This window comes from Sinohyriopsis cumingii, chromosome 3, assembly GCF_028554795.1.
Source record: "Sinohyriopsis cumingii isolate HCF-2022 chromosome 3, ASM2855479v2, whole genome shotgun sequence".
NCBI lineage: Eukaryota > Metazoa > Mollusca > Bivalvia > Unionida > Unionidae > Sinohyriopsis > Sinohyriopsis cumingii.
The window spans coordinates 67,025,327-67,042,061 of record NC_142963.1 but is presented as its reverse complement, the minus strand read 5'-3'; the positions used below and the strand labels follow the sequence as shown (position 1 = coordinate 67,042,061).

Here is a 16,735-nt window from a genome sequence, read left to right as displayed (position 1 = left end):
TCCACATTGGACTTTATGGTCTGCAGTAATAATGGAAGCTGAAACCTCACATGGCTTAAATGAAGATCTTATTATCATATAGCTAGATCTATCATTATTACGTCAAAATGTCTAAGTAGATCTATCATTATTACATCAAAGTGTCTAAGTAGATCTAGCATTATTGCATCAAAGTGTCTAACTAGATCTAGCATTATTACATCAAATTGTCTAAGTGTTTGTAGTGTGAAATCGGATAGTTTATCGCGCAGTCATTCTATATCCGCTCGGTTAAGTACTAATTATTTTGCAAATTGGCATGGTTTCACTTTGCGTTCGATTCACGTCCTCACTTGTGCGAATAAATATATATAATTCACGGAAGAAAGACATATAATTTGCATTCAATCGTTTTCTTTTCTACATATACTTTGTTCTGTTATTTTTCCATCACAGAAGGAGGTAAGTAAAAAGCGGTCAACACACACATGGATCTTACAGTTTAAAAAGGGTATATCAGACATTAATCTTGTGTCAAATGTTCAAAGACTCCAGCTCAAAATACAACTGTAAGATGGCAGTAGCTGCCGGAATTGTAGCTACTACCATAAACGGTTATATTACACACAATTATAAATATTTCTTTCTTTATTATTTGAAATACTATTTTGTTATTTTTCCATTGCAATCAAGCTGAAATTTCCCACTGAGAAGCAGGATAACTCGGTAGGTAAAATGTCAGACTCGCAAGCGGTGATGGCAAGTATGAATTTCAGGTTATTTTTGGCACGGTATCTTGCATAAGCTCAGTTTATTAAGTTTATACTGTGTGTCAACATAGCTGATTGCAGATGATGTTACTTACTGAATATACACGTTTAATATAAATTATTTACCTCTATAACAGTTAATGAAATAAATAAAAAAAACGAATTCGTTGTTAATGGGAACTTTTTTTCGTTCCGGCGGAATTTCTGAACCCACGGAAATGATGAATGTCACATTGTCTTCCTCGTCGTCATTGGTTTCCATGGCGTGCTATACTGACATTGTCGTTCGCATGACGTCCTTTAGCAACGTTATTGTTCATTTATTGTTATGAAAGCGAATCTGAGCTGATGGAAATCATGTCATATTAGAAAAGTCATGCCAGTTAATTGTTCTCACGAGAAGAACGATATTCTGTACAACAAAGCCCGGGCCAATCTTACGCATGGCAATGCCAAGAGAATTTTATGGTATGACGTTGAAACTTCAGAGCAGAGGTTTGAATCCATAAACTTAGAAACGTTTGTCCCTGACGATGATAAAGGGAAGCGTCCTATTGAGTCCATGGTGGTTAGTGAATGTTATTCCAGGGACAAGCCCCTTGATGTCAGGGAGTGTCAAACAGGTAAGTAGGGTGGGATGAGTCCTGCATTACTCTTGATACAGATAAACGTATAATGCGCTCATACACTATGTCCATACACCTTTTAGATATGTAACAACATCTTTTTGTCTTTGTCAAAGATTTCTAAGGACTGTGATTTATAGTTTTGCCAAAATGCTTTACATTTGGGCAATACAACTGTTTGGGTGTAGGCCAAGCAGAAATTGGCACGCGGGACCACCATACTCACACAGATAATCCGCTGAATATTTTCTCTTACTTCGTGGGTATTTATTTTTGTTTGTTTTGTTTCAATTTGCGTCTTGAATTTTGCGCATCTCTATGATGCATAACCGTTTCTGAAACGTATTTGACCCAAATTCACGTTTACGATATATACAACTTAGACAGGGATGAAATAAGAAGATGGTTATGTAACTTGCTTGATAGGCAAATAGTAAAGGTATATGAACAGAAATCACCTAAGATTACATGATCGGATAAGATAATTTTTTTGACTCAAATGTAAACATTTTTTCGTTGTCCCAAACGTGACACTGTGATATTTTAGGTTATATTATGGCCCAACTGGAATATGTCCGTAAATGAAAAGTACCTTCACCTTTTTTGCAAAGGTCTTATATTTATAGCAAATAGCATCACTTGTACGATATACAAAGCTGGACACTTGATATATTTCCAGAAGGAGATTTCTTCAAAGGAAATGATGCTATACTGGCAGCACTGGATTTCCGGGAATCTTCTGTTCTTTCATTATTTGAAACTGCTGGTTACTGAAATTAAGGTTTTCTTGAGAAACTTCAAAACACAAAATTTAGTATAGGAAAATCATATTCTCAGGATAAGTTCAGCACAAAATTCCTAAATGAGACATCAGGGATAGAAAATGATAGTTTCCGATACTACACAGATATACTTGCTTGTTATGTGTGTTTCAAACCACAATTATTTGTTTTAAACAATTAAAACGAAGTTATTGAACTGGTATAATTCATTCAAGATATTTTTTTAGATATTCGATAGGTGGCAACTTGGTTATTCTTGGAGATTTCAACTTTCACTTTGACTGCCCCGGAAACCCAAATACATCAAAACTCATAGATTCCATTAATGTTTTCAACCTCAAACAGTCAGTTAACCAACCCACACATAAACACGGTCACATTTTAGACTGAATTCTTCATAGACCTGATGATAACATTCTACGGTCCTCCCTGGTATCCCATGACCTTGCATCAGATTACCTTTGCATTATATGCCATCTTGACGTGTCAGTCCCTAACCCACCACCTTTATCTGCTACTAAGAGAAACCTCCGTATGATAAATAGAACCAAACTAATGCACGACATCCAAGCTAACTTAACAACTTGCTTACCTCCTACCGCAGAACAACTCGATAACTGCCTGCGTTCATTGCTTGACAAACATGCACCAGCTACCAAGTGCAGAGTATCAATTCAAAAGTGTTCTCCATGATATAGCAGTGTTAGGGACCAGCTTCGCACTGCTAAAAGAGACCGCCGTAAAGCTGAGAGGCTTTGTCTTTCCACCAGACTCACTATTCATAAGCAAATATATGAATCCTCTAAGAAGAATGTCACAAATATAGTCCATGCAGCGAAATCAGCCCACTACAACTACTAAGATCATGGAAAGTTCCAGCTGCAAAGAGCTCTTCGAGATTACTAACAAGCTAATGTCAAGGAACAAATCTACACCACTTCCAACTATCTTCTCTCTAGTCGACCTTCCGGACATGTTTGCAAATTTCTTCCGTGACAAAGTACAAACCATTAGAGATAAGCTTGACACCACAATTTCAATTGCCTCGTCGTCACCATACAGTTGGGATACAGAATTTGAGCGGCAACCATTAGCAGCATTTGAACCTGTCTCTTTGGATTTCATACGTACAATCGTGATGAAGAGTGCACCAAAGTCATGTGAACTTGATCCAATTCCAACATCACTGCTGCTTGAGTGCTTAGATCCAGTATGGCCTTCACTAACTGATGTTATTAATACCTCTCTCTCGTCAGGGGAATTCCCATCATTTTTCGAAACTGCCATTGTAAAGCCTATGCTGAAGAAACCAACACTAGACCATAACGATTTAAAGAACTACCGCCCAGTTTCTAATCTCCCATTCATATAAAAAATCTTAGAAAAGGTTGTTCTATCCCAGTTTGTGTCTCATCTAAACTCAAACAGTCTTTTGTATAACTATAAAGCACTGTATTCAGTGAAATAAATTGCTGACAGACGTTTGGCTTGACCGCAAGGTCAAATTTTTAACATTTATAAACTCATTCATTAAAGCTCTGCGACTTTGTGGTTATTTATGTATCATTTTCACGCAGGAACAATTATATATTGTAAGAAATGTTTTGGTGAAAATCCTATGATAACGAGACCATTCTTCCAAGCGCAGTGAAAGCAAGATTTTTATTTGGCCACTGTGGTTAGCATGCTCTAAAGCAGATCACTGCCATTTTCATTGAAACTAGGGTACATATTTGCTATTTTTTAACAAAATGAAAACCCATGTTAATATACTCGTCCTTGCAAGAGAAGTAGTCGTTGGGATTTTACGATGATCATCGAAGCTGTCATTTTGAAAAGCATCATTTTAATATCGGAACAACTGCATATGGCAAACATTGTTTCAAAATCATGTCGCGACGACAGTCAGTTCAGGAAAAGTAGCTGTAACGACGTTTTTACTTGTTCGTTGTGGTGACCATTTTCATTTGGAACTAACTGTATATTGAAATAAGTGTTTAGTTGGGAACCCTCTGTAAATACAATTATTTTTTTCAAAGACGATGCCATAACAAGATGTTCAAGAAGGCCATAGTGGCAACTCTTTCTTCAGGTCAGATACCCGTTTTCATTTTAAGTAATGTTTCGATGGAAAGGCATGTAAATATAGCCATTGGTCTAGGAGGAGTATCAGTAACAACGTTTGCAAGATGGCTTTGTCAGCCATTTTGTGAGATTCGATAGCACAATTTTGAAAGTTGGACCAACTACACGTATTAAGACGCGTTTTTGTGAAAACTCAAGTTCGATACTAGAGGAATGGTGATAACAATACTTTTTTAAAGATGACAACCAAAGATGTCACTTTTGTAGTCGGATCGGTATAATTTACTTAAATACAAATTTGATAACGTAAGAAGTCTTTTTGTGAAAACGCAATATTTAATTAACATCCTGTTCGGTGAAAGTACTAATAACAAGACTTTTAAGATGGTCGCCATGCAGTAGCGTACTAACAGGGGGCGGACAGAGAGGTTACCCCTGGCGCCAGAGGTCTTGTTGCGCCAAAACCCTATAGGACCATCATCGTAGCCTCGGGCACCATTTACCTTTCGTACGCCATGTCGGTCTTATTCGGGATCGGATCGGCACTATCTTCGTTTAGCATCAAATGAATATCATAAGAAGTTTTGTACTGAAAACACCATATTGATTTGATCATCTATTCAAAATGAGTAGCTATAGCAAGTTTTTCAAGAAAACCGTCATCGCGGCTGTATTTACTGTTCAAAGGACACGATTTGTTTTGGAACCAGCCACAACATTGAATAAATGTGTTGGTAACGACGGAGCATCGCATAATCTCTTCTGATCGTTGCCCATTGGGACTAATAACTTGGTCATTAACTACGCTAAATACATGCCTTATATAAATAAATTATGATTGAAGTGTTTCATGTTTTCTTGAAATAATTTAAGTTACCCCTGACAGCCGGTAGCAGCGACGTTAAAACCGGCAATATGGCAAAATACACAGTCAAATTACTGAAAATAATGTGAGTTTGCGGTGGGAAAATTACGATAGAATTTTAAACAATCAAGTAAAACTATTTTGTATGGAGAAACATGGCGTATCAGTTAACGAATACTTTAAAGTATACGTAAACGATTTGGATTCATTCGATTTTTCCTAGTATTCGAGTAAAGGATAACCTCATAACCAAATTCTGAACATCACTGGCCATTGCAAAAATTATAACCTATGATCTTGATATTTATCACTGTACAAACACAGCGTTGTATTTTAGGTAGCCAAACAGATTTTCTACATTTCAAAAGAGAAGTTTGCAAACTGATTTCATCACACGCTATTTAAAATGGCTTTTAGGCATTTGCAACTGTAGGTATGAGCCTAAAGCACCCAACTATCCTATTTCACAAGAGTCTCCGGCATGGTGAATGAAAACTATATTTCGACAAAGAAGATTAAATATTTCCAGAATTTCTGGTGAGGCATAATTCAGTATAATACGATACTGTCGATGAAATTATGTTATTTTAAATCAGACATGTACATTGCTTACTTGTATCTTTACCAGCGAGTGTTTTCAAAATGACGATATAACAGCCGTTGCTATATTTCTAGGCAAGTCATTGTAAGTTTTAAAATTTTCTGTATATTGTTGATTGGAACAGCTGAAGTTTTCAGCGGACTTTCTGTTCTGCATCGTTCTTTCATAACGCCATCTAAAACTTCATCAAAAGTATTAGGCCATCTCATAAAGTACGGAAATTTGATAGGAAAATGAGCACTATCTTGATATTCAGAATCGCCAGGATGATTGATCGCAATATGGTTGCCAATGCAACAGTTGTTTATAGTTTATAAGAACAACAGGAGATACATTTTGGCCAAGGATATTTTCCCATACGAGAAATGTTCGAGAAGAACAAGAAACTCTTTAGTCTGATGCTTTTAAACTTTGCCAAGGCATTTCGCTTAAATAACTGAATAAAAATATCGTATGATTTTCGTCTACACTACCCATTTAATCCTCACTGGTATTTCCCTATATGTTTACAATTCGACCCATGGGATTTTCGTTGTATTTCGGCCTGATTTGCAGTAATATGAAGATGCTTCCAATGGATCATTATTGAAATATAGGTTAGGAATTCACTCGAATGACCTTTCCTGTGTAGATATACAAGAAAGTCATAGAAGATATATACATGTGTGTAAAACAATAATTAAATCTATGACAAGAGATACGATATTGTGTACATCCGTGCAACAATAATTCGTGTTTATTCTCATGATTACTATGGAAAAGAGCAAAAGTTTTATATCGGGTCGTTGAATATTCTGAAATTTCAAGGTTCTCGCCACAAGTGTGTCTATAGTTCTTTTGGTTTAAGGTGAGTTTTGGGACTACCTGCACTCGGAGGACTGGTCTGAAGGTTCTTCGTTACGGGTCCTTACAGGCCGACTGCAGAACCAGATAATCACCGGCCTTGCTTATATGGAGAAAACTGGTCTCATCACGCATCGAAGTACATATGCTTACGCCGTCAACTTTAGAAGGAGGAAAATATGTTTCCGACACAAAAAGTCGAAAACAGGGGTAAGCCTGAATCGATACGTATAACTATTTCATGTTTTTTTTGTCACTATTACACACAATCAGTATATCACGGAATCCTTATTTTAAATTGATATATGTGGTATATTCTGACTTGTACGATGATATATTTATATTGTTCCCTTTATTATCGTATGCGGTACAAGCTGCATTCTTTTTCCTTCTATATTTCTTGCTGAATTTGATTGTGTTTGCATATTATTAATATGCTACGTGTCAATATTCCAACCTCACCTCTTTGCATTCTGATGCATTCATTTGATGACGTATGTTACACCAGAGGGAAGTTGTCATCATGCAAATTATAACACAGGTTAAGGAAAATAATGTAATTTTCAAGATGTCAACATAATACAAGTTCCAGCAAACGAACAGCCGAGGATGACAGCACAGTTAAACTTCATTAGAACTTTTGGTGCTCAGACATTGATAATGTCAGCGATCATTTATTAAAAATCACCACGTGTTATATTATAGAAACCACATACCTAAATATTTCAGAATATTCTCATAAATTTAAAACACCACGACTCCGAGTCGGTTATATTATACATGTCAAGCATAGAACATGAATCCCCGATAAAACCTACAAACTCTTACGATCGGCTGGGTTATATCGTCCGTGATAAAATTTTGAAGTTCATACAATTTTAGATAATCGCCATGGACCGAATGTAATTATTTGTCAGATCGTTGTACATAGAACCCTGATATAATTAAAATTGCAAATATACCTAGCACATTTATCACAAGGGCTTTCCAATAAACAAAACAAACAAGGACACAAACAACGGGACCGCATTCAGATGAAGACTGATAAAAAGCGAAATGCATAACCACTGGACCAGCACTACCTTGAATCCCACAACCCACCCACAACCCTATAAAATGGTTTAGCGATATCTTGTAATTTCTATTGATCGATTTTATACATTGTTGGTTGGTACTTATATACCTCTTTCCTCAAATGTCCATAGGTTTGATGCCCAAATGTTGTGATGAAAATGCTAAAGTCATCAATAACAATTGTTTTCTTCGGTTCCCTGCATAGACTCTTACTGAAAATACCACATCGACCCTATCGTGCACCCAGTGTGCAGATGCAGCTTTTAGGTCTTTGAGAAAACTTGTTTAAAGATTTGCACTGTTTATGTAAGTGATATAAGTATTATCTATATGTGTTTTGTTTTAGCTTGCGTCAGTGATATAAAAATGGTGCATTACTTGGATTTAGACACTTATATATTCAAGTTATGCCCCTTTTGACAAATAACACCTTGATGCATGCACAATTTGAGACTTAATGAACATCAAAGTGCAGTTTGACATATGGCACCTGGATGCTTACAAATAAGCGTGCTATAAGATGTAAGTTATTGTCAGATATACTCTTTGATATAAAAAAAATCATCGATTATGAATGTTTGATGTGCAATATTGCTACTTTATTTTCTTTGTATTGTACATCATTTAACATGCAATCCTTAGAACCACGACAATGCTTTAAACTACTGTTTCTTTTAAAAAAAGAGCACAATATTAAAGTGCAAAATGTTACTTTCATTATTCAGGATATCATTAAATTGCATATTTTACACTACTTATACTGCAATTCTAAGACAGATATTTACAAGAATGGCTACTTGTATTATTACGTACTTTAATAGCTACTGATACACTTCAGTCACAGTTCACTTATTCATCGTTAGTTTCGTATTTTCTTTCTGATACATCTGATACTTGAAAGCAATCACTATATGCTTTGATGCTGGTATTCCGTCGTAGTATAGATGAAGTTCCTCGGGACTGACTCCACTGTGACAAAGAGATAGTAAATCTGTATTTTTGTTGGTCGATATTGGTATTTTCTCGGTGTAGCGCGCTTCCAATTCACTTAGTACATGTAAGTTTGGCAGTTGATCCATTTTCCTTGTACTTGATAAAACGTTAATTTCCTGGATGGAATTTTCATCAAATGTTTCATTAAGAATTACAGTGATTGTTGAATATCTAAATCCATCCTCCCCAATGGTTGTTTTATTGCTACACACTAATTTTTGTAACGCACCAAACTCAGTGTGTCCAGACAGAGTTCAAATTAACAGAAAGAGTCCATAACGTCTATACAAAAACACGGCATTTAGGACCTACATCCCCGTCCTCCTTTTTGTTCGCGTCTTCCCATTATCGTACAACATACCAAACATATACACCCTCCTTCAACAGATGTAGTGTTCGTGTCACATAAAAGAGCCAGCATTGCCTATAATATTGTGAACGTTGACCCCATCCACTTCCTTCAATAGGGGCTGCAATCCAGGATGCATAACCTCCGTTTCCATGTCCTAATCCTCGTTTAACATGATCACCCTCTCTCAAAACTGTGTGGATGGAGTTCAGATTAAAGAAAAAGATAGTGACAGACGAACAGACATGACCAATCAGGGTATATAAAGCAAAGTGTGAATATAAATATGGATCAATATTTTCTAAAAAGCCTTCAAGCAAAAAAATTCAGTATTCAAAGGTAGTTTACATAAAACATTTCAGAAACTGTCTCCTCCTTTTCAGCCAAGAGTGCGTAGAACCTAAGTATTGTACACGATGTGATCGATACAAATTGTTTTTGAACTCAAGATTCAGAGAGAGAGAGAGAGAGAGAGAGAGAGAGAGAGAAAGAGAGAGTAGGAGGAGCAGGTGTTCATATTGGGATATCGCCATGTTGCAGTCAATTTAACCATTCATTATAAATAATATTCTGTCTCAGCTTAGGTTTTCATGAGACGATCTAAAGAAACTGTTTAATAAGTTTCAAGGAGGCTTGATTTGTGCACTGAAACTGTACCAGCTCTGACACATTTCATTCGCAAAACTCCGATTTAAATATTGCCTAATTTGAGACACAAACACTCTTACCTCTCTAATCCCCTCCTAGGACAGCTGAAATACCGCTTTGTTACTTAATACGGGAGAGGAAGTTTCACCCACTATAATCTTTGTCCCATACCTAAATCAATTAAATTTCAGCTTATGTTCAAAATTCGATTATATGAAAATTAAATTAAATGAATCCTAATGTAACATTCTATAGATATTTATCTCCCATGTGAGAGAAAAATCTAGCTGTTTTGCTAACCTTACTAATCTTATCTCGTTCCGGTGGTCTCAACACGGTTTCCTCACAGGTGGCTGACACACGTTTAAAGTTGTAAAAAAACGCAATAGCCTGAAGGAGCATAAGTCATACTAAGTGACAAAAGTTCCTTAGATTATTCCTTTGTTCCTATGACCCATTGTGACACCGGACCCTTTCTGTAAAGAAGTCAAGGCAAGTGAATTCTAAACAGTCCGTCCCACGCCTGAATCGCAATCTCAGACTGCTTTTTCACGTCTGTGAAGACACTCATCCATAATCTACAACTCATTGTGCTCCTGACATATTTTGCTATTCATCAAGCCCTGTCAACTTTTCTGCTCTGGACCAAACGGGAGTTACGGTTGTCTAAAGATAAGAATTGGGCGATTCTTTGCATGGTCAGATACAATTACTCTGGCCTGGAATCTGCCGGTACTTTGAAATGCGCGGTTTTAAGACTGATTCTGTTTGAGAACAGAGTTAGACACAATGTAAGTTACTATTTACTATACGCTCTAATGAATAATCGGAATTATGTTCCATGGAAATTATATATGTGTTTTCAAATATCCAATCGTTTGTAAATTTCGTGAATATAAACTTCGCAACCTCCCAAGTCAAGAGCGCCTTTATGGTACACAAAAGTCAGATTCTATTAGTGAGAGGTATCGTATGTTACTACTTAATGTTTTAGTTGAAAAAATAACAAACATTAGTAATCTCATTATTTATTTTAGCTTTAGAAATAAAATGTTATATATGCCATTATCTTTAATTGATATACTAACATTTGGGTCAATCAGTTATATGAATTTTTCCTTCAGGGTGTTGGTTTTTTCAACATTAGGGTTGCATCAGCCTCCTCTGGATTGTTTAAGTCACGGTGGCCACGTGCCATTTACATCATTTGTTGAAAATACTTTTCAAAGTGAAAGGTTATTCTTATACAGTCTATAAACACACGTTAAAATTTATCTTTATAAACAGAATTAATCATTTGTCGCTATTTTCATATGACACCAATTTATTATACGTGATAATATAACAGTGCGATAAAAAAAATTGGTTGTTTTTGTTGTTGTAATTATCTTCGCACGCGTTGAACATTGTGAACTTTGCAACAGTCACGCCACCGCCTTCATTAATACATTCATATGCGTGATCTGTGTTTACAACACAATAGAACGTGAATCTTTACACTATTGGTACAATGCAGAAAACAAGCAAACATTGTAACTGTTAAAATCGACATATATATTACGATTCGACTACATAATTATTCAGATTTCCTTGAAATGTTTTATAACCAGATGACAAATATAAAAGACGAGGAGATAAAAGCACACGACGAATAGATTACACAAATGAAGCCTTATTTTAATTTGAAAGAAATACACAAATAATATAACCCCTCGACGAGGATTTCCTTATCTCGGTACATAGCCCAAACATATAGTCTGTTATTATTATTATTTCTTGTAATTTATTATATAAATAAGATAAATCCGATCGTGATCTATTAAAGATAACGAGATTTGTATCTCATCCTGACTTCTTTCTTGGTCAGAGCTGCATAAAAGACTCGCCTTCTATAATCGCATACTTTTTGAGCATAATGCAGCAAAAAACGTGTTCATAAAATGTGAGATACCATTGTCATGGAAATGCGTGTCGGTGGTGTTGGGCGTGTTTTGATACTTCTTAACAAAGCATATCGGTAGAATTGTTCATGTTTGATATCCCGTAGTAAGCGTATCACTGGTATCAAATATGTTTTGATATCCAATTATAAAGCGTATTAATGCAATTGATCACGTTTTGATATCCCGCGTTAAAGCGTATAAATGGTATTGGGTGTCGTTTTGCTTACCATTCAAGCGAATAGGTAGAAATGATCATGTTTTGATATCCCATAGTAAGGTGTATCACTGGTATTGGATATTTTTTGATATACCATTCCAGATGGACGATATTATGACAAGAAAAGAGACCATCCTGTTGGAATTTGGATATTATGGACCATACCGAGAGGACAGGAGACCTAAGTACCGCAAAGTGAGTGGTTCTAGCGGGTACCAGGAGAGTTCTACATCACAGTTTCCACCTTTCTCTCCCTCCAGTCTATCCACATCCGGCGCAGAAAAAAGTGAGTCACGATACAGGAGACAAAGTAAAAATTACAACAATCGACATACTACATTACAAATATAATAGCGAGCGAAACATAAGTTTGTCCAAAGGTTCCGCTTGCGATACGAGCTCCTTAGAGAACGTTCATATGTTGTTGTTGTTATTCTGGTGTTTAACAACATTTCTCAGTGCAAGATAGGCTATTCATGGCGGCCAGTATAACTAGTGGAGGAAGAACCCCCTAAAAAGCCCCGGTAGGAACCACTGACCCACGAAAAGCTGCTGACAAGCTTTCTCACATATTTACACTGGCCGAGCACGAGACTTTAACTCACGCGGACAGAGGTGAGATGGCAGTGATCGGTAAAGGCGGACACCTTAGACCACTCGGCCACCAGGTGTCACTAACGCACATATGTAAAACAAGGTATGTAAAACTATTCCCCACTGCACTTTGAAAGAGGTTGCACCTGGTTTGCCAATATTCTCTACCATTATTTTCGGGTCTTTTCATATACTCTATCATCGACAAGATAAGAGAAGAACAAAAGGAATAAATGTTTGTAATGTTCATCATATATTATTTTGTTGTTCGTTGGACTTATTCTTCATTAAAAATCTTTAACATTTTTTTCTTCTTCATTTATTCTTTATTCAACGATATAATAAAAAATAAGTCTTCGAGTTTAGTGACGTTACTTGACAGAGGCAAGGATAGTGCACTAGACACCGTGCTTCACATCTCAACATCAGTCGGAATACGCACGTTCAGCAAGACTTAATCGATGCGAGGATTAACCTATTTAATATATTTATTTATTTTCGTGGAAAAGACGAATTTTTAGATATGTGACACGTATTATAACACCTCATTTCGGTAAAGAGAATCAGTATTTTTCATCATGCGATAAATAGAATCCTAAATTTGTTGTAATTTCCACTAAAGTTTATGAAAATTGTCAAATAATGTCGCTCTTCTATGAGCGTTTACCACACGCCAGTCATGTAAGCTCCTCTATTAGTGTTTCTATAAATGTGTAAAACTCTAACGACAGATAAATATACACAGCGTGTATCATAAATGCATACAGAATATAATAAGGGTAATGATCGATGGGACTAAATTGGAAATAAAGTAAAATCGACATTTCAGATTGCATCTTAAGTGTCCTTTTTTAATTCGCCATTTACTGAAGCAGAACTTAAATAAACTGTACATGGCTCAGAATGGACAGATAAAACTAAAACAATCACTTTAAATGTTCATTACCCAATATATTTAGTTTGTAAAGGTATGTCGAGACTAGTTAACATTGGGGGAGGGGAAACAAGGTTTAAATGATGGATACGATTTTACATCTTCGTCCCACAGAGTACAACAATAACAACGTATCTTTGTCACAAACAAAACTGACAAAATACCAGAAATTAGACCATTGTATTACAGCGTATATGTCTTGAATTTGAGTAAGATGAGTACACATCATTCTTTATGTAAGTTAATATCCTTTTTATTGTCACATAATTATCTGTTGACTTAATTACGTTAATAGGTGTGTTGTGTCTAGTTGTATATAAACTGATTACACATTTTCCATATAATACAGTTACATGCTAACTATATTACGTTAATAAATGGATTGTGTGTTGCTCTCTCTTTCTCTCTCTCTCTCTCTCTATCTCTCTCTCTCTCTATATATATATATATATATATATATATATATATATATATATATATATATATATATATATATATATATATATATATATGCTCCACTGGACACTCTGCTATGTACCTCGATATAATTTGCTGAATCTTATTATTATTGTAAACTGGAACCTTTGGAGTAAGTCCGCTGCTGCTTATATTACTCCTAACAATAATAATAAGGATGAAGATGACGATAATATGAATAAAGACTTGCTTAATCTATGTTATTATAGGCGAAGAAAGATTCGATGTGAATTCAAGAGTAGAAGGATTACAAGAAACCAGTCAAACCACAGTGGTAACTTCTACGTTACAAACGAAAGAATCAACCGATAATCTTCCTCGAATCAACCACAAACATGCACTGCAACAATCACTGAGATTAAATGGAATTATTTCCCAAACTGAGACCAGCGTAAGTGTGAAGGATGAAGCAGTGATTGCACCATCTACTAGCTGTCTTTCAGAAACGTTGCTACCATTAGTGTACAACACGACGTATTCGACCAAGAAAGGGACATCAAGAATGGGTGGCAGCCAAACATCCTTTGTTGAAATGTCCAGAACACCATTACAACAAGGTGAAATTTCATCCCAGTCAATTAGCGGGCACTGTGCAGAAGATTCACACAAGATCGATAAGGTCTCATCAGTTACAAAAAAGTTACCCATTCCGTCGATGGCATTAAAACATAACGCTAGATACTCTGGAAGCAGCACCGATTCGTCACTTATTTCTGAAGCAGAGACAGTCAGTCTTCAGAATTTCATCTGCACAGAGAAAGTGTGTTACCTGGGCTCATTTGACCTTGATTCACAGAGTGATTCTGAAAGTTCTGAGAACGAAGATGTCAAAATGGAACGACCATCTAAAGTTGAATACTTGTTAGGAGATGTCAACTCTGTGGAAGAACATGAATCAGTTCTAAACAAACTGAGGAGAAAGAATCAGAAAAGGATAGAAGAGAGAAAACAAAGGAAGACAATACTCAAAGAACGTCCAAAGACATTGTCCAACCTGGTGTTATGGTCAGACCTTAAAGACAAGGAAGTCATAGTACAATACAATAATCCAGTGAAAGAATTGTTTTCTAATAAAGTTCCTGATTTTACGGATCTGAATAATATATCTGGCAAGTATAAAAAAGAAGCTATGATGCTTAGAAAGGCGAAAATGAAGCAACAAGCAGTTCGGCAGCAAACGACAATCCAGAATAATGTTCCCACTACTGAACAGCAAGAGAGCATCGAAGCCGATATTTCACATGTAGAACAGCCGAAAATTCAGACTAAAATAAAAAAGACTGAAATTTTAAAGGAATTTGAGAAGTTTGCGGAAACTGTTGGAGGAATAACAGATTCAGCAGCGTGCAAACAATTTTGCAATGATCACCTCATATTACTCGATTGGCTTGAACGCCACAACTTACAAGAAACCCTTTTATATCGGAAATTAAAGACCCCGAAAGAGACAGTTGTTTTGCAGAGGGTAGTAGACGACGAATTATCCCTTCCGAGTCCCGAGTTAAAGAAAGAAACTGTTAGGATAAAATTAGGTTATGTGGTAAAAAATGACGAAACTCAAACAATCAAACAGAGAAAGAAAGAAGAGGAGAAAGGAAAGAACGAACCAAATAATATAAACAAAGAGCAAAAGAAGATTAGAAAAAAGAAAAAATCGGTTAATATCACCAAAGAGACGAAAGAGAAGCCGTTTCATTTTGATACAGAGAAAAAGAGAACCCAAAGAAAGAAGAAACCGGTAGATTCGGTAAAAGGTGATAATCATATCCCACTGGTGATGGTGACTAGAAACGGGCCAATTACGGACAAAGTGGTGTCCTTAGGCAAAGAGTTATCCAATACTAGCTCAGAGGAAGAGGATCTGTCGGATGGAGATTCCACTTTTGATGTAAAAAAGCTTAATTTTCGTTATAGCATTGAAAATCTTCCGAATAAAAGACATACGGAGAAGAAATCTAACCCCCTAGACATCCTTAAGAAATATTACCGTATTCAAAAAATTGCCCGTGCTTTCTGTAGGGATCAAAGCGAAAGAAGCTTTAAGCCATCGGTACATTTACCCAAACTGTGGGGGAAGACGCTGGGAAAGAAGGGTGGTTTCAAAAACTATCTGAAAAAATCTGAAATTATTGGGCGCCTAAAATGGTTCCCTTTCTTGTCTAAGGCTGATGCAAAGCGAAAATCTCCAGACGTGCAGCCAGCCTTCGAAATGATTTACGCTACAGATTTTATCGTAAACAATCTCTTGAAAGCAATGGAAGCGTATGTAGTCAGGAAGGAGATAGTGGTGTCAGATTACAAAGGAGAGACCTGTATGTCAATAACATTTACAAAACCATCCGTCTTTCAGAATTACAAAAGGATTGATACTGCGTCTTAAATGTATTGAGTTATCGTGAATTCATAAAATGTATTACTTTTGGAATCCACTGAGAATATTTATTCAAACAGTGTTGCTATTTATAGTTCTATTGACAAAATTTCTTGCATGAGGATTTAGATTTAACGTAAATAGTGCAAACGCAATTTGTATTAAGCTTACAATTTCATACATACATTAGTATGTACGTTTTCCACAGGAGGTCGTTGTTCATGTTTCTGCTTATGATACTTCACTGACATCCTCTCTTATACGCGATTAAAAACAAGATATATTTCTTCTTTACAGTTTTGTTTATTTACATTATAAATAAGTAATATGACTTGTATTCAACACAAATGGATTACTTTCTTAACAAGTATGACAACAATGAATTGTTGAGGAACTTATTTTTAAAGTACATGAAAGTTAATGCATCAGTTAGGTTCTTTTTTTTTAGGTCTATATGGTAAAATTAACTTTTTTACTGAAGAAATATTTGGCAAATGCCACCAGAGCATTACAGTCCACAACCAAAAGAAATAAAACTAATGTGAAGTACATCGAGGGTCTCATATATAAAAAAATACAGGTGT

At 35.9% G+C, this 16,735-nt stretch overlaps 1 protein-coding gene across 1 annotated transcript; it reads left to right on the top strand.

Moving 5' to 3' along the window:
• Nucleotides 1-1,072: 1,072 nt before the first annotated feature.
• On the top strand, nucleotides 1,073-16,349 carry LOC149803021 (uncharacterized). The gene is made up of 4 exons (XM_089953876.1): nucleotides 1,073-1,372; nucleotides 6,556-6,761; nucleotides 11,878-12,061; nucleotides 13,990-16,349. Exons 1-4 carry the CDS (start codon nucleotides 1,126-1,128, stop codon nucleotides 16,158-16,160), a joined length of 2,808 nt encoding a protein of 935 aa, XP_089810002.1. The 5' UTR covers nucleotides 1,073-1,125; the 3' UTR covers nucleotides 16,161-16,349.
• The last annotated feature ends 386 nt before the right edge of the window (nucleotides 16,350-16,735 follow it).